Here is a 26,488-nt window from a genome sequence, read left to right as displayed (position 1 = left end):
ATGAAGCTCTACAGTATTATACGTGTGCAGGTACAGTAGGCATGGGCTGGTATGAGGTGTGATACTCGGCTATAAACATCACGGTTTACAGTATTGTGCTGCTCACTGCTCTACACTATATTCTTCTTAAATGTCTGAGTATGAAACTAAACGTTTTTCAGCTGTGAACACACCGGCTGTGTCTGAAATCATAAGAATAATTGGAGTTGCATTGTAAACATTTAATAAAAGTGAAAAAGATATCTTTGTTCTAGGGATGCACTGATCCTGACACTTGTTCTGGATGTCGGTTCGACACCGCATGTTTGCTGGATCGGGTATCAGCCAGCTGGTATTGGTCCAAATCTGATCTTGCGCATGCGCTATATTCTGTGTAATTATAAGCCAACAAAAGCCATGAAGGTGTCCTATTATAAGGCTCTGTAAAGCCGTGTATCCCGCATGTTCTGAAGCTGTTCTACAGTGTAATGTGACGCACAGATCAATACTCATGTGCTTAAACTCATGATCAGTTCAGAGTTAATCATTCTCCATTCATTCACAACTCAAACTGCGCGTCGCGTTCATCACAACATGAAAACTCTCCACCACTGTCTGTTCCTGTTAGTAAAGTAATCAGTGGAGAAATGAATTGAGTTCTGCATGAAATGTCTTCATTGTGTCCTGCAGCAGGAGATCACTGCTGTTTCTCCATCATGTGTCTGTTAGATCAGCGTTCACAACACTGCAGTAGAGAGGGTCATTACCTGCTCTTCACACACACACAACCTGAAACTGTAAATGACAAAAGGCTCAATAATACACTGGACAGATCCTCATCGCACTCATTTCCCCTCTGTGCTGCTGTTTGAGAAGTGTCCGCAGAAACCTAAGGGCTGCACGCTGTCTCAGTGATGCATCAAGCGCTTTATTGCTCCATAAGATTATTCTCACAATGAGTTTCTGTTCTCTCGTCCTTCTGACTGAGTTTATTCTACTTTAAGTGCTGTGAATAGTTTGTAAAGTCTGGCTCATTGTGGTTACAGTAGGTGATTAAATTAATAAAAGTGAAGCTGACGGGCCGGTGCATATGGACTGTCATTAACAGAAATGATTTAGCCTAATATCGGCTCCTCTGACACTCAATATTCCACTCTTATTTTATATATCAATACTTCATTGAACAGACCTGTCTGTCAGTTTGTGCACTGAAGCACAGGCCTGTAAGTGGACCTCGTTTCACCTCAAATATTCTTGTTTATTTTGTGGATAACTGACCAACAAAATACATTAAAATAACCAACAAATTACACCAAACCAAATTGATTTCAGAAAGATAATATTTCAGACATAAGATCAGAGTTCAGACACTTTCAGCTTCTCCATCTCACTGGCGGCCAGTTTAGCTGAGGGAATGTTCATTCAGTACAACTGGCCTCAGACGGGTTAGTCTAGACCTGCAGGAGAATATCAGGCTTTGCTGAAGGTTATTTGATCATTGATTAGTGTAGCCTATTACAGATTACAAAGAAAACCTTCATATTAAAAAGGAAACATCAGCTGGAGCTCAACAGATCAGATCAGTGTCATGATGAATGCTCAAATACTGCAGCCCGTAGATTACAGCGAGCATCATGTTCAGTTAGATTGTGTCATCTGTCATTTACAGCAGGACTATATGTGTGTTATTTTACTAAAGTAGAGACATTATTAGAGTTTAGCACCAGAACTAGAGATACTGTATTATGTTAATAAAGATAAACAGCACAGTATCTGGATCAGATCTGTATCAGTCAATACTCAGAATCATGGTATCGAGATTGGATCGGTTAATATGTAATAATAATGTGCACCTTCTGAATGAACAGTTTTGGAATGACAATTATAGTAAAAAGCGCAATACAAAAACTTGAAATGAACTGAATTGAATATACAGCGATTCACAAATCTAAATGTTGAGAAAATCAGCTTTATAGATGAACTAATGAAGTTGTCAGTAATGCACATCACTAATGGACAATACATTTACAGAAGGACATCTACTGAATTATAATCATTTCATTATTGATGACTAGTAAACTAATACTGGGTTGGAGTAACCCAACATTGGGTTAAACAATAAAATATTCATTTAAATTTCACTGCAAACATTAACCCAATGATTGGGTTTGTCCATATTTAGCCGAATGTTGGGTTAACACAGCAGGATCTTTGCTTAATATTCTAAGAATGTTTTTGTCATAAAAGAAAAGTCTTTCAGTGTAAAAAATGTGGGGTTTTGTAATGCAATGTGGGGTCAAATATGGACAAACCCAACTGCTGGGTCAACAAAATGTGAAATCTGAAAACCTAATCTAAATACTGAGAAAGTCAGCTGTAAAGCTCAACAAATGGAGCTCTTACACTTTTAATAATGCAGTTTTTGGAGCTCAAATATTGTCAGCAGCTGAACAAAAAACTCATTCATTCACTTACCTTCAGCTTTGTCCTTTAGTTATCAGGGCTCACCACAGCGCAATGAACCACTGACTATTCCAGCATATGTTTTACAAGGCAGATGCCCTTCCATCTGCAACCCAGTACTGAGAAACACCCATACACACTCATTCACAAACACACACACACACACACACTCATACACTACGGCCAATTTAGTTGATCAGTTCCCCTATAGCGCATGTGTTTGGACTAAGACCAGAGCACCCAGAGGAAACCCACACCAGCATGCAAACTCCACACAGAAACACACACTGACCCAGCCGAGACATCCTGAAACTTTCATTGAAATTATTTATAAACGCTTTAATTGAATCATTTTATTTTATTTATTTATTTTTTTATCCGCACATGCAGGATACTCCACATGCAGCAGTGCTGCTGTCCTCAATACCAGTGTTATATACAATGAGGAGTTCACATTTCACACACACACACACACACACACACACACACACACACACACACACACACTACTGCTGTTTATTCTGTCCTGCAGAGACACTCAGAGACAGACACGCATTCACACACGCACACATTATACACACACTCATAAATAAACACACAAACATATATACACACAGTAATATGCCACAAAACCCAGGAGCTCAGGACAGACAGACACATATAAACGTGCGCACACAAGACTGGATTGATCAGTTTACAGTAGATCACAGTAAAACATGCAGAGTCCTGTTCTGTCTTCACATTTCAACACATTCTCAAACACACTCACACACACACACACACACACACACACACACACACACATACACATACACACACACACACACACACAAAAAACGTTTCAATTCTAAACAATTTAATTATTTCACTAAAATAAAATGACGTGGTGGCGCAGTGGGTAGTGCTCTCGGCTCACAGCAAGAAGGTCACTGGTTCAAGCCTCGGCTGGGTCAGTTGGCATTTCTGTGTGGAGTTTGCATGTTCTCCTCGTGTTGGTGTGGGTTTCCTCCACAGTCCAAACACATGCACTATAGGGGAATTGAGTAGGCTAAGTTGTCCATAGTGTATGAGTGTAAATGAGAATGTGTGGGTGTTTCCCAGTAATAGGTTGCAGCTGGAAGGGCATGTGCTGTGTAAAACATATGCTGGATAAGTTGGCGGTTCATTCCACAGTGGCGACCCTGGATTAATAAAGGGACTAAGCCGAAAAGAAAATGATGATGATAAACCAGCAGAATATGTGTGAAATAATAATGTTTAATCTGGTTAAATGATCATTTATTGTCGTTGTCCAGGCTTTGATTCGACCTTTCCATCATAAAAACAGCACAGAATGATTATAATGATGAAAATGATGCGCTCTCCTGCATTTTAACTCTAATTTTAGTTGTTGTGATTATTTCTGTTAAAGCAGACAGCATAATGAAATGAATGAATGAATTAGTAGAGAATATAATGAGCAGCGATGCTGATAATTAATATATATATATTAAAACCTGATATTTAATTCAGTTTTCTGAAGGCTGAGATGTTTTTATGAATAAATGCACGTGTTAAAGCTCTTCTGTTTTCCAGAAGTAGTGAAGTAAGCAGATTCTGCAGTTTGCTGGAGGTCACTCAGTGTCACGGGATTCAGTAATGATTGGGAAACAATATCAGAAGTCATGTGACCAGCAGTGACATCATCATCATCATCATCACAATGAGAATAATGATGACACTTTACTTGAAGAGGTGTTCATAAGACTGTCATGAGAGCTTCATAATCATGATAGGACATATGAGATTGGATGCATGCTTATGACAGCTGCTATTGAGTGTCATTCACCCTCAGTTATGACATTTTAAATGTGAAGATGACATGTTTGGTATGACTTTATTCATCAACTCATTCTTTCTTCTGCTCAGTCCCTATATTGACCGCCACAGTGGAATGAACTGCTAACTATTCCAGCATATGTTTTACACAGCAAATGCCTTTCCAGCAGCAACCCAGTATTGGGAAACACCCATACACACTCCTCCACACACACTCATACACTATGTGGGGGAAACCGGAGCACCCAGAGGAAACCCACATCAACACGGTGAGAACATGCAAACTCCACACAGAAACACCAACTGACCCAGCCGAGACTCAAACCAGCAACCTAAGTGCTGTGAGGCCACAGTGCGACACTACTGAGCCACCGGGCCCCCCTATGACAACTTGACAAACAAATTTTATTATGACAACCTGACATTACAGAACATCAAAACTGGCCATGAAACATGAGAGGTCATGAGGTCATTCTGAATATGTGATGACTTTTATAACAGCGTCAGTATTATATATGTTGAGCTCAGCTTGTAGTACGATCTGAATCTGTCATTAAAACGTCAATAAATATTAATAGATGACTTGACAAAATAATGAGACTGTAAAAGCTTCAACTATTAACCACAACAAGAGAAGGTGCCAGCAAGTGACAGCAGCAGCATGAGTGTAAGTGTGAGTGTGTGATGGTAAAGCTGGCGTCCGCTAATATCAGATCGTTCGTTTCGGTGGCTGAAACACAACCTCAGGTGTCCAATAGAAAAGTCCACTTCCTGTTTCAGCACATCTTTAACTGAGGATGCGCTTCCTGTCAGAGCTGCATATTTAGCTCTTTCTAAGCACTTTCAACATTCACTTCCTCAAACGCTCAACAGCAGAGTTTCCCTCATCTGCAGCTGCGTGTACAGTATACTACTGCTGCTGGATACTAATGAGGTTATATAGGACATCTACTCCTGTTATACACGCCATAGACGCTATATAGCCCATATGCTGGTGTTACATACTACTAGTGTTATACACTCACCGGCCACTTTATTAGGTACACCTGACTAGTACCGGGTTGTACCCTTTTGCCTTCAGATCTGCTTTAATCCTTGGTGTCAGAGATTCAACAAGCTGCTGGAAATATTCCTCAGAGATTTTGCTCCATATTGTCATGATAGCATCACACAGTTGCTGCAGATTTGTCGGCTGCACATCCATGATGCCAATCTCCCGTTCCACCACATCCCAAAGCTGCTCTATTGGATTGAGCTCTGGTGACTGTGGAGGCCATTTGAGTACAGTGAACTCATCGTCATGTTCAAGACACCAGTCTGAGATGATTGAGCTTTATGACATGCTGCGTTATCCTGCTGGAAGTAGCCATCAGAAGATGGAGACACTGTGCTCATAAAGGGATGGACATGGTCAGCAGCAATACTCAGGTAGGCTGTGGCGTTGATGCTCAATTGGTACTAATGGACTTAAAGTGTGCCAAGAAAATCTCTTCTGAGATGCTCTTCTGCAGAGCTCGGTTGTAGCGAGTGCTTATTTGAGATATTGTTGCCTTTCTATCAGCTGGAACCAGTCTGGCCATTCTCCTCTGACCTCATCAACAAGGCATTTGCGCCCACAGAACTGCCGCTCACTGGATATTTCCTCTTTGTCGGAGCATTCTCTGTAAACCCTAGAGATGGTTGTGCGTGAAAATCCCAGTAGATCAGCAGTTTCTGAAATACTCAGAGCAGCCCGTCTGGCAGCAACAACCATGCCACGTTCAGAGTCTCTTAAATCCCCTTTCTTCCCCATTCTGATGCTCGCTTTGACCTGCAGCAGATCCTCTTGACCATGTCTACATGCCTAAATGCAGTGAGCTGCTGCCCTGTGATTGGCTGATTAGAGAGTTGTATTAACGAGTGGTTGGACAGGTGTATCTAATAGAGTGTATATGACACACACTAGCGTTATATGCTACTAATGTTATATATGCCATATACTAGTGTTATACAGTGCATGTTATACACATCATATATATATCTGCTGTATACTCATTCATTACTAGATGTATATATCCCACCCCCTCACTGTAGCACTGAATTCTCTGAGCAGTAGCAGTGCCTCTGTATAGTCAGCTGTACTTGTGTGTATGGCCTGGTCTTGCTGAATGCCTCCTCAATGGGCTATATGCACAGCTAGTGTTCAGACATCAATAAAGTTCCTGTGGAAGTTTTATGTGACTATTTTCAACTTCTTAAGGTTTCTTTTAAAGCATTGATGTTTAATGAAGTTAAATTACAATCAGTTAAATTGACTTCAGCATTCAGTTGTTCACGAGTAAAAGATGTTAGACTGAGTAAGCACAACCGCTGTCAGGAGCAGCAGGCCAGAGCCAAAACTCCACTGAAAACACTGCGGTAAACGTCATCTCCATATATGAAAGACAAGGCAGAGCCTCTTATCCAGTCTGAGACTCACTTTATATCAGATCTCTATCAGACGGTGAAGATCACTGATGTTTGAAGAAGTCAGATATTAAACGTGGTGATTTTGACAGTTCACCAGAAGCGTTTAAGCTGGCTGAAAATGAACAGTCTATTACACCATTATAATCAGGGTAAAAGTATCTGCTAAATGTAAATATACACCATCTACTAGTGTTAGAGCTGATCTCAGAACAGTGACTGCAGCAGAAACCCCACTCATTCACTCAATAACAGCTGCTATTCAACTGCATTTCTGCATGATAAAGTCTGATGTTGGCTGGAGAAAGCCCAGCCTGAACCTTTGAAGAAGTTTTGAAGGCCTGAGGTTTGAATCAGATTGTATATTAAAATGACAGCAATCTAAGAGTTGGCTAGAGCTGTCTGACCGTCACTAGTCTGTTTCCAGCATCTTTCTTTCTAAAGCCAGCATAAGAAATCATATATATCCGTCTGTGAACTTAAAATAATGAAACTCATTAGGAGTTAGATCAATGAGAAGCGTCTCTGATATCAATAAACATGCCCAGTTACACTAACTGCAAACAAAACAGTGAATTAAATTAAACAGTGAATTAGCAGAGTGTGTTTACAGATCTAATATTAATCAATCAATACATAATACAAGCCCAGAGCTCTCAAACACGGTCACTGTCATTATGAACACACACACACACACACACACACAGCAAAACATACACACACTCATCATACTACACAACTACAACATATTTGCATTACAACACTGGCACTGTACACACATAACACCATAACATAAGCATAAGCACACACACATGCGCGCGCACACACACACACACACACACACACACACACACACACACACACACAATAAAGGCATGACAACAAACATAAGATAAAAATCATAATAAATGCACGCACACACAAACAGAGACAACATCACTACATCACACACTCACAACACTACAATAACAAACCATGTAACGTTACACATGTACACACACACACACACACACACACTCTTTCTCTCTCACTCACACACCACACTACAACAGCCACTGTAACGTTACACATGTGTACACACACACACTCACAACAACAAAAGCCCTTGTACACATGTACACACGCACATACACACACACGTACACATACACACACACACACACACACACACACACACACACACACACACACACACACATCAACACTACTACTACGAGAACATACAAAATCATAACGGCGCCATAACAAGTACTGTACACACACACACACACACACACACACACACACACACACACACACACACATATCACCATAACGAGCGCACACACGCGCACACACAGCTGGCTCTGCTGGTCTCGTGAGGAATCGTCATGTTTAAATCTCACTCGTCTGTCGTTGTTATTAATATTATCCTCGTTATTAATATCTGCGCTGGTTTTGATATTTCATATATTGTATGTTCGTGCTATCCTCGGTTCTGCTCGGCTCAGTTCGGCCGTGTTCGGGTCTCACCTCAGCAGCAGCAGCGGTGCGGCTCGGCTTAGTTCGGCGTTCATCTCAATCCGTTCTTCGGCTTCAGCTCATGCCGGCTCCGCGGCTGTCGGTATGTCAGTCGGTCGGTGTATCGATACCGGGGTGGTCGGGCTCTACAGTCAGTGCGCGGATCGACGGTCGCCGCTGTGCTCCGCCATCACGGACAGCAGCACACGGAGGATCCAGCAGCTGCACTGACACCCAGCGGCGCGGAGACGAGTTACAGCCGCCCGAGTCCAGCTGCTGCTGCTGCTGCTGCTGCCGCTCCACAACACACATAATCCGTTATTAATATTCATATTCAGCATCCATTAGCAGTGCGATCTTTATCAAGGCTCGTAAAACGACTAAAGTGACGTACTACTAAAGTCACATGATAATCGTTACTTTTCACAGCGCTGCTCTCGATGCGTCAGTCATACGGGTTTACGGTGAGACAAACGAATACAAGCGTTCAACGGTTGTTGCTAAATGGGATACGAGTCTATGAATACAACTGGAGCGAGTATTATCGATTATCATTTCAATAAACTATCCATTAATTGTATTTTAATGTCTGTCCCTACCCCAACACTAAACCCATACATCACAGTAGTTTCAAACAGTAATTATACCGATTATTATCCATTTTATTTATTAAATGACACATTAAATTGGATTTTATCAGCATATGTCCCTACCCCAAACCTCATAGTAACGTCAAAATAAAATGAATGAATAAATGAATGAATGTTCACCCTGCTGAGGATTATTTATTATTAAATCATCCATTGTTTATATTGTATTAACGTTTATACCCCTACCCCAAGCATCACATGTAAAACAGCGGTTATACTGAGAATTATTAATATTATTTATTAAACTACCCATTAAACTGTATTTTATTAATATCTTCCCCTATGCCCAGCCCTCACCGGGATGTAAAAATATTAATTATTGCTTTACAGTGTCACAAAAATGATGCTATAATAATGGTGTCTCCGCAGCTCTTTTACCCGTTCAAACAGCACTAAACCAACACCTGAGGTTAAATTGGGTCCACTTATAGGTTCTAATCACTGAGTAATGACTGATATCAGTTCCTCCTGCCATATCCTGAAAACAATTAATTGTCATTGGTAAAAGAATAGTTTCAGTGTCCAAAACTCTTCTGATTTAGATCAAGATTAATTTTCTGTGAGGAGGCGGCACGGTGGCGCAGTGGGGTCTCATAACAAGAAGGTCTCTGGTTTGAGTCTCAGCTGGGTCAGTGTGTGTTTCTGTGTGGAGTTTGCATGTTCTCCCCATGTTGGCGTGGGTTTCCTCCAGATGCTCCGGTTTCAGTCCAAACACATGCGCTATAGGGGAACTGATCAACTAATCTGTGTGTGTGTGTGTGTGTGAATGAGTGTGGGTGTTTTTCATTGCTGGGTTGCAGATGGAAGGGCATCTGCTGTGTAAAACGTTTTCTGGAATAGTTGGTGGTTCATTCCGCTGTGGCGACCCCTGATGAATAAAGAGACTAAGCTGAAGGAAAATGAATGAATGAAACGAAGCCAAACAAACTCAAATATTCACTCAAAAACTCTTTATTTTCTGTAAAATACAGTGATTATATATTAAAACATTGCAATAGAGTCACCTGCCCTTATTTCAAGACATTGTGTACAACACACACTCCAGTGGCGTAGCGCAAAATGCGGAGGCCCCCCTGCAGGGATTGCTGACGGGCCCCCTGATGAAGGGGGGGGGGGGGGGGATGCGTCACACGTCATTTTGCAAATCACTGACGTCATCACGTTCTACCGCTTCTGTTTGTTTAACAGCCTATAATTAATAAAGGGGTAATTATAATTGCACTACACTTTATATAAACATGTTTATTTAACTAAATGTATTGCTGTTTGAATACAGTATGTCATTATAGATGTGTAGTGAATGTGCAGTAATCTCTTATATGTAATAAACTCAGACAAGTTCAGAAATTGTCACTAAAATATCTGTGATTGTGAACAAGAAAAGAATAAACGGTCCAATTGTTAAAATAAAGTAAAAGCAGATCGGTTAGACAGTACAAGGGAAATACCTTCACACTGCCTGTGCTAAATCATTTGTCGTCGGTACGCAGAGGGGTGATCTGCTCTCGGGCTGCAGGTGGGAGAGGCTGCTGTACGAGGACTGACTGGGCCGCCTGTCAGTGCTGTGAGGCGGGGGGGGGGCCGGCGGCGTCACACGCAGCTCGTTGAGAAGAGTAGGGACGGTGCGGTATGGACAAATGACAGTCTAAAAAAATCCCCAATAACACACAAAAAAGTCGCTAGATTTGTCGCTAGGGGGGTCTGAAAAGTCGCTATATTTAGTGACAAAGTCGCTAAGTTGGCAACATTGGCGGCAAGCAATCAGAATGAAGTAGTCCACCGCTTGAGAGGTGTTCAGAGAACACAGACGTGTGAACTTTGGTTCCGACCACAGTTGTTCCCAAGAGTTTATTGAAAATCGCGACGACGCGGGGCCCCCTAATCATGCGGGGCCCCCCCGCGGTGCGTGCCCTGCGGGCCCGTCCGCTACGCCACTGACACACTCGTCCCCTGCGCATCAAAACAACAACAACTGGAGGAACACATCATAGACAGCCTGCAGGCTCCGCTTCAGGATCTGCGGTGTTTATTTCACTCGGACGGGGGACACACACACGCACGCACGCACGCACACACACACACACACACAGATATGGCGTACGGAATGGGTCAATAACTTGACGCTGCAACGTGCACTCGTCTCACTGAACGTGACGTCTGCGCCTGCCGAACGTGACGTCTGCGTCTGCCGAACGTGACGTCTGCGTCTGCCGAACGTGTCGTCTGCGTCTGCCACATTACTGTTCCGCTGCTTTAACGTGACGTCTGCGTCACGTCTGCGTCTGCTTCAAGGGTTTGCAGCACATTGCTCTTATTTCTGCTTTATTATACCTATTCATTCTCTATCAGTGTTTTCACTTAACCACAGTTATGTTTCATTTGCAATTAAGTGCTTTTTAACTTTCTTATTTATAGCTATTTATTCCAAACGGTAATATTTATACAAATGATAAACATTTTGGTATGCCATATATGGTTATTCCTATATTGCTTCTTTTATTGTGGTTACAGCTGATTGGTGTGTGTGTCTACAGTTTGCAGCAGTGTGTGCGCACACCTGACTGCTGTGTTTGACCTATAGTTCATGTGTGTGCTCATTTGAAGGCCTTTGCTTTGAAATTGCAAGGAAATTCCATTATGAAAAAATTTCTTTGTCAAAAGCATCTTAGTGTGTTTAGTGATTTGCAAATGACTGTGTGTAATGTTTTGTAAAAAGTGTGAAGCTGACAATGTGCTTACAGTTGTGCAGATCTAGCCTTGTGTTTTGCTCTATTAGTGTACGGTTTTGCTAATTGTAGGAAAAGTTTAATTTTAGTGTGTTAGCAATAATGAAAAACTGTAACTGGGTATTAGGTATAAACTATTATATTTATCTACAATACATATGTTAAATATAAGTCTTCAATAAATATGTTAAACAGGAGCTATAAATAAATAATCTTCAATAAATATTGAAGGCAATGTTGCAGTATGGAAGAGGAAGCATGGAGGGGAGGAAGATTGGTAAACAGGAGACAGGGCATGGGATTTTTTTTATATATTGAAATGTACACATCACCAGAAAGCTGAATAAAACACTTTACATTTGTTGTATGGTTTTTATTAGGATAGGGCAATATTTAGCTTTCAGTCTATCACTGTTTGGTGAATACAGTATGTTCATGTACTTTGTAGCAATACCTCTGAAACAAATCAAACCCAGATTATATCAGTATTAGTCAGTTAGAAATTATACGAGTGTTTAAGATTGAGATCAGCAGTGTGTAAATGAAGCAAACAGATTCATCTTGAATGAGGCGTGTGTGTTCTGTACGGTGTTAAAATTGTGTTTTGTTACAGTGTTGTAAAGTTTTGGATGAAGTGTTTCATTTTGCAAAAGTTCTGATGTGTTCTGCTGTTTGTGTGTGTGTGTGGAAATTGTGTGTAGTGTTTTGACAAAATGAGCCTTCATTTCAAAATTGTGCTTGAGCAATCAAAAAAAAAAAACTGTAAATGAACAATGACTCACATACAGTTTTTTTACACACAATTACTTGTATTTCAGACACAATGACTACAACATGTGACTGATGTACCAACCCCCTGAACCAATTCTGCTAAACTACAAGCACAATTCCTGCTTTACTCTCAAATTGCAGGTTAAAAACACACTTTTTTCAAAACACAACACACAATTCTCTGCATTTTGCTCAATTTTCATGCAGAAAAGCTCTTGTTTTTACAAGGAACACACTGTCATTCAGAATTGTAAAGTCAGTTTTCCTACTTTGCATACTAACTCATCACATGAGTAAACACCTGTCACACAGAATTGCAATTTAGGAATCAGAGCTCATCTGGTTTATAACTGGTTCACTGCCCACACATGTTTTTTAGTTGTTTATCTCCTTCCATATTCTCCATTCCTTAATCATATTGAGGATTTTTTTTCTGCTTGGGGATAGAAAGTGTGTATGACTGAAATCCACACAATTTACAGTTTTCCCAATTGTTTACACACATTTTCTGAAAGCATGCCTCATATTGTCAGAACTCTAGGGTGAAACCCTTTAATTCTCCTGCAAAATGAAACACAATTAACACAATGTGATTTCTTCTCAACATGGTATTTTGTTTTCAAATGACGCACACAAACCATCACATCAACATTTATAAGATCAGTTGAACACTGATGTGCTGAATGTAAAACACAATGACCACTTCTTCTCCATTCATCATAATGACTTACTGTCAGCCTTTTTCGTTTAGTGTTACAGTTACTACAGACAGTACATAGGCCTACAGAAATGCATTGTAAAATACTTCAGAATATTGTTTTTATACAAAACAAACAAATACCAAATATATTTTACAGTATTTTCAGTTTACAGAGTGTTCATCCCAACCAACACAAAGGTGCACATAATGTGGTCTTCATTTGCCATTAACAGAAGGATTTACAGAATACTGTTAGTAAAAAACGAAAAATAAAGTGTGGATTTCGGCATACACTTTCCATCCCCAAGCAGGAAAAAAAATCGTCAATATGATTAAGGAATGGAGAATATGGAAGGAGATAAACAACTAAAAAACATGGGTGGACAGTGTACCAGTTATGAACCAGATGAGCTCTGATTCCTAAATTGCAATTCTGTGTGACAGGTGTTTACTCATGTGATGAGTTAGTATGCAAAGTAGGACAACTGACTTTACAATTGTGAATGACAGTGTGTTCCTTGTTAAAACAAGAGATTTTCTGCATGCAAAATGCAGAGAATTGTGTGTAGTGTTTTGAAAAAAGTGTTTTAAACGCGCAATTTGAGTGTAAAGCAGAAATTGTGCTTGTAGTTAAGCTGCATTGGTTCAGGGGGTTGGTGCATCAGTTACATGTTGTAGTCATTGTTTCTGAAGTACAAGTAATTGTGTGTAAACAATTGGGAAAAACTGTAATAGTGACATTCTGCCACCTACTGGCGATTTTAGTTTTTAGTTTAGATGTAACATTTAAAGCAAATTTTTATTATTTTTAATTATTTCAAATAACATTAGGCTATTCAACGTTTTAGGATTAAACATCACTGTTTTGGTTATTATTATGAATGGTTCGGGGTTTGGGTAATATTAGGAAATAATATTACAATTTAAAATAATGCTTTTCTATTTTAATATACTTATTTATTTATGTGATGCAAAGTAAAATTTTTTGACACTATGTCGCATGATCCTTCAGTGTATTGTCAAAGTTGTGCTGTTAAATGTTTTTCTATGATATTTTTACAGGATTGATTGATTGAATCCTGGCAAATTATTATTCAAAATATAAATACTATCAATGTAACATTATTGCTGAACAAAAATATACATTTTCTTTCAAAAAAGAAAGGAAACAAATAAAAAATAAAGTAGGTTATGTTTTTTTTATTTGTCAAAGAATCCTAATAATATGTTTTAAACGTAAAATAAAAAAGAAAGGTGCTTTAAAAACAACACAATAATGGTTAATGTAATTTTCTATTTTTCTAATATTTTACAGCAAAAGTATCAGATCTAACAGGCGATAGTGATCGATGAGTTGGTCATCACTGAAATGCGGTAGGCTACATTGAACATGTAAAAAATTAAAACACAATAAGACTCAAATGTAAAACAAATTAAAAAAGGATTTTACAAAACTTAACGACATGAATATATTAATAAACAACCTAAACTTTATCTCCGGAGACATTTGTTATTTTTGTTATACATTTTTTATACGTTTTAATGCTATCTTGAAAACAAATATCATTATATATTAGCATATTTATATTTAATTTGCACATAATTATTGTATATTGTATAAGTTAGCCGGCAAAAAGCAGACAGACGCACTAAAAACTGCTGAAAAAATATATATATTAAAAAAAAAGGTAGACGCAGACGTCATGTAACAAGTCAGACGTTGATGTCACGTCCATTGAGAGGAATGTATGAAGGGCAAGAAATTGTGCACTGCCTCACACACTGCACTGAGCCGTGTGAGCAGCGTGTTATGATACGTGATAGCAAAAAAATAAATAAATAACTTCACTGCTACACGTGAATCACGCGTAACGTCTGGCTTGACACTTCACTGCCACACGTGATTTACGTGACGTCTACGTGACGTCAACGTCACGTCAACGTCACGTCAACGTCACGTCTGCGTCTTAAATTGCATGGATTTAATAGCAAAAAAAATTATTTTTTAAGACGTCAGTGAGACGTTCAGTGAGACGTTCGGTGAGACGAGTGCACGTTGCAGCGTCAGGTTAAAGAGCTTGGAGGAGCGCCATACACAGAAAGATGACTGATGATGATCAGTGTTGTGTGTGGATTGTGCTGTTAATAGTGTATTCTCTGTAGTGTCCAGCAGGGGTCAGTCTCACTGTGCTGCAGTGCATCTGAACACACTGTTGATCTGCTCACTGGAATCAATCTAATCCATCAGTCCATTCAGCAACCACAGTCAGTTCTCCAGCATTCACACACACTGAAGCTAGCAGCGGGGTCCTGCACTTCTGTTCTTCTGACACTTCACCAGCAGGACTGTCAGATCTATCAGCTGATCAATATTCTCCATGGAGTAATCAATAGTCTCCAGGATAGTGTTGATCAGTGTTGAGAGCTGATCATCATCAGTGGTGTCTGGAGCTTTATGTTCCCTACATTCTGCCTGTCTGTCAGTGTTTTATAGCTCTTTATCTGGGTTCGGTTTTATTGAAAGTAATCCACTGGGATTTTGGATAAGGGATTGGATCAAATCTTGAAAATGGGTTGTTCTAAAGAAACGGTTTACATCATTGGGTTAGATCAGGCAATGCACTCTTGGTTTTGAAACTTGTTTTAAACATCCTCAGTGTACAGTGTTGGTGTTGTAGGTCTGCTGGAGGAGGACGGGCTGGGGTTTTAGTTTGTTTTAAATGTTTGTGTTTTCATTTCAAATGAAAATAAAGTTATACTGACCCCACACTGCCTATTCTACTCTCTGCTCTTTACATATCTCGAGTTCTTCATTGTGATTAACTCTCCTGTTTGAGCACTGGGTACCAAGTTCCTATGCGGATCAGAACAAGGATATTTATTTATAACAAGGTTCAAATATAGATGTATTGAATTAAAATAAAAGACGTAAAGTCAAAAACTCCACAGTAATTTCAGACCTCCTCCTCTGATGTGGAGAGAGCAGCTTGTGTGAGCGCGGCCTTCAGGAGGCAGATCTCAGGTCAGGTCTTGGTTTGCTGCAGTTTGCTCAGGGTCAGCGGTTCCTCTGCCAGATGAAGCTGTGCTTCTGCACTTTCAGACTCTTTCTGCAGTTGTTGAAAGTGATCTTAAAGATCAGTCATTGCCATTGTAGGGTCCAGCCAGTTGGTCCAATGACGGTATCCACTGGTGGATGAAGGTTCACTGCATGTTCGGTCTTTCCAGTGCACAATGTTGATTTATATTAAACTTAACTCATATCTGACTCCAATTTTAGTATGAGATGGTTTAGAATATTAATATGTTTATCCTCGTTTTATCTGACTCCAATTATGAAACATTGATAAGATTATTTTGTTTCCTTTCACATTATTTTAGATTATGATTGAATATTCTTTTGATTTGTTATTATACCTTATTCTCATTTACTCAGATTCCAATAGCATCTCGAGTCTTGCACCGGCCGGGTATACAATCTCTTAATACAAGCTTGTCAGTCTTGGTCATTAAACAGAGGTGATTAACCACTCTCCTAGAAAGGCAGAACACTACTTACTCAATTTAGGAGATTTTTATGTGGTCCCCATAGATCTGTTATCTACTTAATCAAGACAAAGTATTTTAATAATAATCGCGCAGGATTATACTATTGTAGATGAAGGCCTAAATATCCACATTTAAAGTAGTTTCAACAATATTTTGTTGTTCTAAATAGCTGGCCTTTTACAGTCCAAGTATACATGAATAAATGCCAATTTGTTAGTCGGATCTCTACCAACATTGTATAGCGTGCCACGCTGCTCCGTCTAACATGTTTTAGTCCGTTACTAACCTGTACAGTGGCTTGCAGTGCTATGGACAACAACATTTATCAGTGATAATAACACGAGGTTTGATTCAAAACATAATTTATTAGTCAGGTAAATGTATTATGCCAAATTCAATCAGTCAATTCATAAACGATCAATACAAAACATCAAATTATCAAAGATAAATCCAAGATGAAAAGATGCATTCCTGACCTTTTACATAACGTGTAAATTTTACATAACGTGGAGCCTGGGCTCCATGTTATGGGCTGATCTGGGTAGGCAGAATCGCGCTGAGTCTTTCTTAGACCTTACCTTAAATAATCCAAGAATTCCCTCAAGGAAGGGGGTGTGTGTTTATAAAAGTCACACCCTTCACAGTGGTTCAAAAGATGCCTGAAGTTATATATTTATTGTGTTGATTATGTCTGTTTCTGAGAGAATGAGACCATTGTACCAATCGCACTGAGACATTTCAAATGATATCAAACATGATAGTTAAAGTCAGTTTGGTTAATTTAGAACATTCAAACATTGAAATGACCATATGTGTGAGTTGGGGGGATGAAGCTGAGTTTCAGCATACTCAGATGCAAATGCAGCAGGAACTGGTTTTTCCCGCATTCCCCCCTGGTGGGTTGTGGAGTCCATTGGCCCTGTCTTCAGCTCATGTTTTGAATTGTCAAAGACATCAAAAATATTGGTAATATTTCAATTCTTACACCATTCTTTAAATTGCTTTGGTAATTCTGTAATCTGTGCATGCATCACTAACAAATATTATACAACTAAAACAATTTCCATTGTGATGAATTTATATATATAAATTAATGACAGAATAAAATGTATTGTTTCTGGTCAGTTTTGACAGCTGTTTGGGGAATTATTTTATCAGGACAAACTCTTTCTACTTTGCTTAAGGTCTACAGTTGAAGTCAGAATTATCAGACCGCTTGTTTATTTTTTCCCCAATTTCTGTGTATCAGAGAGCAGATTTCTCCAACACATTTCTGCACATAACAGTGTTAATAACTCATCTCTAATAACTGATTTATTTTCTCTTTGTCATGATGACAGTAAATAATATTAGACTAGATATTCTTCAAGACACTTCTATACAGCTTAAAGTGACATTTAAAGGCTTCACTAGGGTAATTAGGGTAACTAGGCAGGTTAGGGTATATAGGCAAGTTATTGTATAATGATGGTTTGTTCTGGAGACCAGGGGTTCTCAAACTGCAGCCCGTGACCCCTAAAATAACACCTGCAGTGACTCATCACCCCCACTATGCTCGGAGATGGTTATAAGCATCCACATATTACACACACACACACACACACACACACACACACACACACACACACACACACACACACACACACACACACACACACACACACACACACACACACCAGTGGGAACCTTATAAGCAACCATGCATTTGTTTTCATAATCAATACTCAATTGTTTAATTCAACATTAACCTCACCTGATGAGAATGCTGAGCACAATGTTTACAGCACAAGACTATTCTTGGTTTAATGTGGAGCCACTTGCAGATCATCCTCCTTGTTCAGTCGTGGCCTTCATTTTTAATGTATGCGAGAGCCATAAAGGTGTCAAAGGTTAATATTGTACCGCAAAATCAATCTGCTGCAGCGACTGCTGTCATGTTAATCTAGCATAATAACCCCAGGGGTCGCAAATAAAATATAATAATGGATCAAATATGATCATTCTAATAGTTTAATAAAATATATATGAAATCACCAAGCAACCCTACACCCCCCCTCTCACTGTCTCACGACCCCACTGTAAGAATCACTGCTGTAGACTATCCAAAAACAAATATGTCTTAAAGGGGCTAATAATATTGAGCTTAAAATGCTGTTTAAAAAAATAAAAACTGCTTTTATTCTAGCTGAAATAAAACAAATCAGACTTTCTCCAGAAGAACAAATATTATCAGACACACTGTGAACATTTCCTTGCTCAACATCATCTGGGAAATATTAAAAACAGAAAAACACTTCAGCTTCTGTCAGGGGCTTCACACCAATATACCTGAACACATCATTGCAAAATAAGTCATTTATTCTTGATGTATTTAAAAACATACATACATACATATATATATATATATTCTTGGTGCAAAATATAATATAACAGACTTGTTCTAGCTGTAAGACATGAGTTTCTACACTTGTTTATGACTGATCCTGGCTGCAGTGATGAACTCCTGGTATCAGACTGAGCTGAACACACACACACTGATCCGTGCTGTCTGTGTGAGATCAGAACAGCTCTTCTTCCTCCACATATATACTGTTTAATCTCTATATACAAACACATTTCTGCAGATGTAGAGCAGCCAGAGCAACTTTAATCCAAAATAAACCTCATCATGCGCAGAAAAACACCTGCTCCGCTGAATATGGCCTCTGCTCGAGCATCATCGTGCAAATACAGGCAGAACAGAGCAGCAGCGGACAGCCTGATCACATGACCCATCACACACACACACACACACGCATATATATGTACACACAAACACACAGACCACACATGTACATGTATGTGCACATTGATATATGCATGCACACACACACACTCTCAAACACATATGCACATGCACGCAGACACACACACACTCACACTCGCAGACACAATTGCACACACACATACAGACACACTAAAACTAAAACTCTCTCATACACACAAATACCACACACACATGCACACACACTTACGCACCCTTTCTCATACACATATGCACATACACACATTTGCATGCAAGCACACACACAGACACCCATGTTTGTACACAAACATTATCGCACGCACACACACGCCCTCAAACACGTGCATGCACACAAATACATGCATGCAAACACACCACACACATCTGCATGCACACATTCACACACAAACTCGCTCACACACAAACGTTTGCGCATGAACACAAAAGCACAAACTTAAACACAAACATATGCACGTGCACACATATACACCAGTGTATGCTCACACACGGATGCACGCACACACACATACACATATGCAGATAAACACACACTCTTTCACTCCCTCTCTCTCTCACACACACACACACACACACACAGATTTGGTCATCTAGGTTCATGGCTTCAGTTGTTCAGCACATGCGCATACACACACACAGACACACACACACACACACACACACTCTAGTTACTGAAGGAACACAAACACAAAGGCTGCTGGGATAAACATGTTCACATTGGTGTGTGTTTGTGTTCAGAACAGAGTACCAGCTCACAGCGCACAACACACACACTAAACCTCATCAGTTTACCGCGGTATTACTGGTTAAATCATGTGTCTGAAACGCCTCGATGCTCATTGTGAAAGTATTTTAATAATAACCTCTGCATTACAGCTCAACCGGGCGCTGACGAGGACTTTTATTTTCACACACACGAACATTAGCTGTGTTCATGATGATAAATCTCATTTATTTATCGCCAAAACTGGATTCAGGTATAAAAGACGTCATTAATCATATATTAACACTGACACTGAGACAGTTCAGGCAGAGCAGACCAACACGTCAGCTGTTCTGCAGTGTGCTCAGCCTGCTGGATTGTCCATTCACACACCACTATCATCATCACATGATCTCTTATCACAACATCACATGACCTTCATTAATGCGCACACTGGAGTTTGTTCGGTAAAAGTGTTTCCATCGTAGTTTATGCGCATCTCTTCTCATTGAATAAAACGTTTATCCTCCTCAGTTATGCGCAGGCATGTTTTATATGCGCATTTTTAACATGTATGGGCATCATTCCATCTACCTATGTTTAATGCGCATATTCAGAATGCACTTAAAAATGGAGGATGGAAACGTCGCTAGTGTGATCAAATCTCAATTATTGTACAGCTCTATGTAACGGAGGCCAGCTAGTGTGTGCTGTGCTGGTAAACCTCACTCCTCTGACCTCTATAGGTGCTCTAGTGACAGCTGCGTGAGGTCGTGGTCGTTAGCCTCCTTGGTACAGCACCTGACTCCCATGCGGAAGGTCGCCGGTTCGATACCGGCTCGGAGCGGGTTGGGTGGCGTAGGCCCGGCAGGGTTATATCTAGTGCATGCTGTTGCAAATACAATGTAAATAAATAATGACGGATTCACATGAAATGCAGAAACGAATGTGTCGCTCGCTCGATGACGCACAGGGTGCTTTTCACCTCATTTTTGCTTATAAAAACATTTTTACAGAATTAAACCTGATTCAAATATCAGTTATTGTGCAGCTTTAGTGCACAAATAATAAAAATAAACAATGACGGGTCCACATGGAACTGGACAACTCAGCCCGATGCACATTTTCCCCCTTAAGTTAATTTAAAAATGTTTATTTTTACATTTTGAAAAGGCATTTGAGGTCAACTGTGCACCATTCTCCTGTACTTGAGAATTGACACTGACTCTCGGTGAACGACTCTCACGAATAATTAATTTACATTGGGTATGAACCAGGCAGATGTCGAGCACAATGCATTGTGGAACACTGTTTTGTGCTGTATACGCATTTTCAGACACTGACTACGTTTACATGCACATCAGTAATGGAATTATTTGCCTTAATCTAATGATGACATGATCTCGTTCTACATGTTATAGCTCATCATTTGATGATTCAGTCATTGCGTCAGCACGCTATACTCCAGACCAAACTCCAGAGTTTCATCTAATTTCGGGTCCTTCGTTTTTAATTTGTCGACTTCACTGCAGTTTGGCACTTTCACTTTTAATGGGGAACATTTCATGCGTGCTCCCCACGACAAACCAGATTCAGTCTTTCATTTTCTTTTCAGCTTAGTCCCTTTATTAATCAGGGGTCACCACAGCGGAATGAACCGACAACTTATCCAGCATATGTTTAAAGCAGCGGATGCCCTTCCAGCTGCAACCCATCTCTGGGAAACATCCATACACACTCATTCACACACACACACCATGGCCAACCCAATTTACCTAAACCAAATGTCTTTTGGACTGTGGGGGAAACTGGAGCACCCGAAGGAAACAAAGGCCATTGCGGGGAGAACATGCAAACTCCACACAGAAATGCCAACTGACCCAGCCGGTCCCAATCGGTTCAAACCAGCGACCTTCTTGCTGTGAGGCGATCATGCTACCCACTGCGCCACCCTCTTTATTACAGTAGAGCAGGCCTGTTCACGTTTCTTTATCTGCAAATTTAAATTATTTTGCATCAAAAAGCATTTTGGGAAAGGTGTCTGCTGCAACCTCTGCAAAGCATCAAATCACCGGCGTATCAGCTGTCAACACGTGCAGGACTGCATTACTGTGCTATTACTTTATAAAAAACAAACAAACAAAAAAAGCATGGAATATTGTGTATGTCCACTATCATACTGAAACTGCACTAAAGCTGGGTCAGTACCTTCATATAGTAATCTAAAAGGTCCATATTAAATGTTCTCTTTGGGGAGAACCAGCCCCTTTTTGTTCTTTCATTTTCAGATTGCAGACGTCTTATTGATATAATTTGTAAACTTGTATGTATATAAACATAAATATTATTAATTATTAAATATGAAATATTATTAATTAATATAAATCATAAGTGTATATAAATCAGCTCTTTATAAATAAACTATTTTGCCGAGTGTATATAACCTATATAGGCTACTACTGTAGGATATCAGCATTCGGCACATGCTTTCAGTATCACCGATCCAATCCTGTTAATATAGGGTGAGTCTGATCCCGAGCAGGTTTGAGCTACCAGAACTGCTGCTCTGACAACAACTCTCAGAAGAGCTTGAAGAACCAAACGATCCTGGATCATGTCAAAACGTCAATAACTAAATGTAGCTAACTGAGTAATCCACGTATGAAGAACTGACCCCAGAGCTGTACATGCCGTACATACAGATGATTGATTATGAAGTTTAAAATCCCTGTCCACTGACACTATAATCACCTTTTCTTTTCTTCGATGTGTTCAAAATAATGACCCTGTTCTCTTATTGACTGTGTGATTAATGGTGAACACTTCCATTTTAATTCAGCAATTTATTTTTGAAAGCTAATTAATTATGCTGAAAAAGTCACTCAAATATTATTACTTATTTTGTAAAAGTTACTATACTCGTTACTTATTAAAGTAATACTCGCGCTGCTGGTAATGTGTTACCCCAACACTGGCAGTCGGGATATCTCAGAACACCGTCGCTCCTCTTTTACTGCTTTCTAGCCGAAAACAAAACGTGTTCTCCTTCAAAATAGCCTATAAAACATGCCCTGTGTGGGCTGTCTTCATTAAATAATCTGCATTTGATGTGAATCCAGCATAACTGGCGCACAGTGCATTATGGGATGTGGTTTCTGCGTGTGCTGTATACTGCAGTGCGCTATTCTGAACACAAACAGAATCCTCTCTCTGTCATTGGTCAGTCAGACAGATGGCTCCGCCCCGGACTCGCGTGATTGGCTGCATGTTGCGAAAGTGTCACAGTGTTTGATCACGAGCCAAACGGCGAAGGCTTCAGCAGTAAGTGTGTGTGTGTGTGTGTGTGTCCTGCATTCACCTGCTGTGCTCCAGTGCATGCTGGGATAAACGTTCAGCTCCTCGCGCTGCCATCAGTCATCATGCGGCGATGCTTGTAACAGGAAGTGGATGGTCTGAGAAGCGCAGAGGGTTAAAGGGCTAGTTAGCATGCGGCTGAGACTGAAGCTGCCGGCGCTCGACCCGTAGTGCCGCATGCTGGTCTCGTTCGGACGTTCACACACTCACGTCCTGCAGTTTTTTGGTTTTTCGGACGTCATTTGAGGTGGTCTGAGCGGAAGGAGTCCTCCACCGCCGGGTCCGCCAACAGCAGGTCTCCGTCAGCTAGCATCAGACCCTCCAGCGCTAGTGGCTCCATCTGAAGCCGGTCCTCCGAGCAGAACGGCTCCATCTCGAAGCCTGGGACGGCAGACAGAGCACTGGTGATCTCCCGGGAGAGACCGGACGGAGAATCTGCTCACACACACACACACACACAGACAGAGACACACACATAGACATAGACAGAGACACACACAGAGACAGAGACACACACATAGACACAGACAGACACACACACAGAGAGACACACACATAGACACAGACACACACACATAGACATAGACAGACAGACAGACAGACACACACACACACACACACACACACACACACACACACACACAGAGAGAGACACACACATAGACACAGACAGAGACACACACACACACGCACGCATGCACGCACACACACAATGAACATCCATGAGTATACACAGAGACACAAACAAACAAAAATAGTCAAACACACACAAAGAGGCACAAACACAAAGACACACACAAACAAAAGCAATAAAACACACACACACACACACACACACACACACACACACAAACAAACAAGTAGAGGCACAGACAAACACAAAGACACCCACACACAAAAAGTCAAACACACACACACACACACGTAGAGGGACAAACACAGACACACACACACACACACACACACACACACACACACACACACAAATAGTCAAACACACACACACACACACACACACACGTAGAGGGACAAACACAGACACACACACACACACACACACACACACACAAATAGTCAAACACACACACACAGAGGGACAAACACAGAGACACACACAAACAAAAATAGTCAAACACACACACACACACACACACGTGCAAGTAGAGGCACAGACAAACACAGACACACACAAAAACAAACAAAAATAGTCAAACACGCACAGACAGACATAGTAAAACACACACACACACACACACACACACACATGTAAGTAGAAACAAACACACAAACAGTCCGAGACACAGACAAACACAAAGACACACACAGTCAAACACACACACACACACACACACACACACACACACACACACACACAGAAATAAACACAAAGACAAACACACTCTTGTATTCTTCCAATCTTATAATTGTTTTGCAGTGAGTCTGACAGCAGTGCTGCAGTTTATTATTGTAATTTTCAGTAATAACTTCAATATATTTTCAATAATAATAATAATTAGTATATATTTCATGACCATACTGACATACAGAACACAACTGTTCAATATGTGCCTCAAAAAGTACATTTAAATCACTGTTAATCTCAGGAAAATATGGATATGACCACCTCATTATCCCCATCATCATCATTACTGAGAGCAGCACGATCAGCCAGTGAAGCAGCAAATCAACATCACTATTAAACCAGGAAGATGCTGTCATCCGCTAACCAGGAAGCAAACACTAGCCCCTTTCACACAGTGATACAGTAAATATCCGGAAAATTCCCTGAGTGACTTTCAGGAAAGCGCTGTTCACACAGGCGGAATATCTCCAGTAAAGAGCGTTCACACATCCGACCAGAAGAGCGGAAAACTCTCACATCATTAGCCAGAAATAATAACACATCTGACGACAAACTCTGAGGATGATCGGTGTTGTGAACAACTTCGATAAAGAGATGTGAAGAAACACTTTCACATGTCGAGATGTGCATGATGTGTGTGTGTGCTGGCGCTCGCCGGCTGCTTCACGTGCACACACGACGCGTCACGCAACTGAAGGAAGCAGAGCTTGAAGATAAACAAACAGCGGCTAATCATAAGCATCTTATCCATGATTAATCACACAGTTGGCGTTAAGGAGGAACACAGAAACATGATCTGACTATCATCCAGCAGCTAAATGTGTCTGGAACAATACTCAAAGGCTTTTATATTCATGAACAGCGCGCACGTGAATGTGTCTGAGTACTCTGATTGGCTAAAGTAGATGTCTCACATCAGCACGTTCACAATCTTTCCGGCAATCTTCCTTCTGCGTTCACACAGAGCAGCACTCTTTACTGCTAATGTTACAACGGCTCTTTCTGGAAAATAGCCAGAACAAATTTACCAGTATTTCCAAAAAGGGTCTGTTTACACACACACACACACACACCTTCCCAGAAACATGCCGGTAATATTCTGTAAAGGTCTGTATGTGTGAAAGGGGCGACTGTGTTTTACTGAACACAGGTGATTATTTCCTCCTTCAATATTAACATACGTGTGTGTGTGTGTGTGTGTGTGTGTGTGTGTGTGTGTGTGTGTGTGTGTGTGTGTGTGTGTGTGTGTGTGTGAGTGTGTGTGACTGACCGGTCAGGATGATGTTGGGCACCGCGAGCCGCCCGTCTGCAAATGCTGCACACTGACTCTGGCTGAGCATCGGCTGATCCGAGTCCACATTACTGACCTGTGTGTGAGAGAGAAAGAGAGAGTCCACATGACTGACCCAAGAGGGAGAAACAGCAGATATCTGTGTGTGTGTGTGTGTGTGTGTGTGTTAGGGATGCACCAAAATAAAGATTCTTGGCTGAAATGGAAAACCGAGGGGTGACACGGTGGCTTAGTAGGGTGGCCTCACAGCAAGGTCGCTGGTTTGAGTCTCGGCTGGGTCAGTGTGTGTTTCTGTGTGGAGTTTGCATGTTCTCCCCGTGTTGGCGTGGGTTTCCTCCGGGTGCTCCGGTTTCAGTCCAAACACATGCGCTATAGG

The 26,488-nt window shown here is 40.6% G+C and overlaps 2 protein-coding genes across 13 annotated transcripts in view; both read right to left on the bottom strand.

Annotated features, from left to right (window-relative positions):
• The window catches only part of dennd4b (DENN/MADD domain containing 4B), a 37,010-nt gene extending 28,602 nt beyond the window's left edge, over positions 1-8,408 (bottom strand). Inside the window, 1 exon segment of the mRNA NM_001423202.1 lies at positions 8,218-8,408. The gene's annotated coding sequence lies outside the window, so the exon portion shown is untranslated.
• A 14,349-nt stretch (positions 8,409-22,757) lies between these two features.
• The window catches only part of LOC108179660 (CREB-regulated transcription coactivator 2), a 23,052-nt gene continuing 19,321 nt past the window's right edge, over positions 22,758-26,488 (bottom strand). For 8 of the 12 annotated variants that reach the window (XM_087288060.1, XM_087288062.1, XM_087288068.1 and 5 more), the window contains 2 exons: positions 26,092-26,188; positions 22,758-23,893 (listed from right to left, as the gene is read on the bottom strand). In XM_087288060.1, coding sequence (XP_087144186.1) covers positions 23,697-23,893; positions 26,092-26,188 — 294 coding nt within the window. In that variant the 3' untranslated portion in view covers positions 22,758-23,696. The remainder of the gene's footprint in view (positions 23,894-26,091; positions 26,189-26,488) is intronic. The other 4 variants (XM_087288064.1, XM_087288066.1, XM_087288065.1 and 1 more) reach the window with 1 other exon arrangement.

The sequence above is a fragment of the Danio rerio genome, chromosome 16, assembly GCF_052040795.2.
Source record: "Danio rerio strain M-AB ecotype USA chromosome 16, GRCz13ab, whole genome shotgun sequence".
Lineage (NCBI taxonomy): Eukaryota > Metazoa > Chordata > Actinopteri > Cypriniformes > Danionidae > Danio > Danio rerio.
The sequence above is the reverse complement of the archived record's forward strand: the minus strand, read 5'-3'. Positions and strand labels throughout refer to the sequence as shown.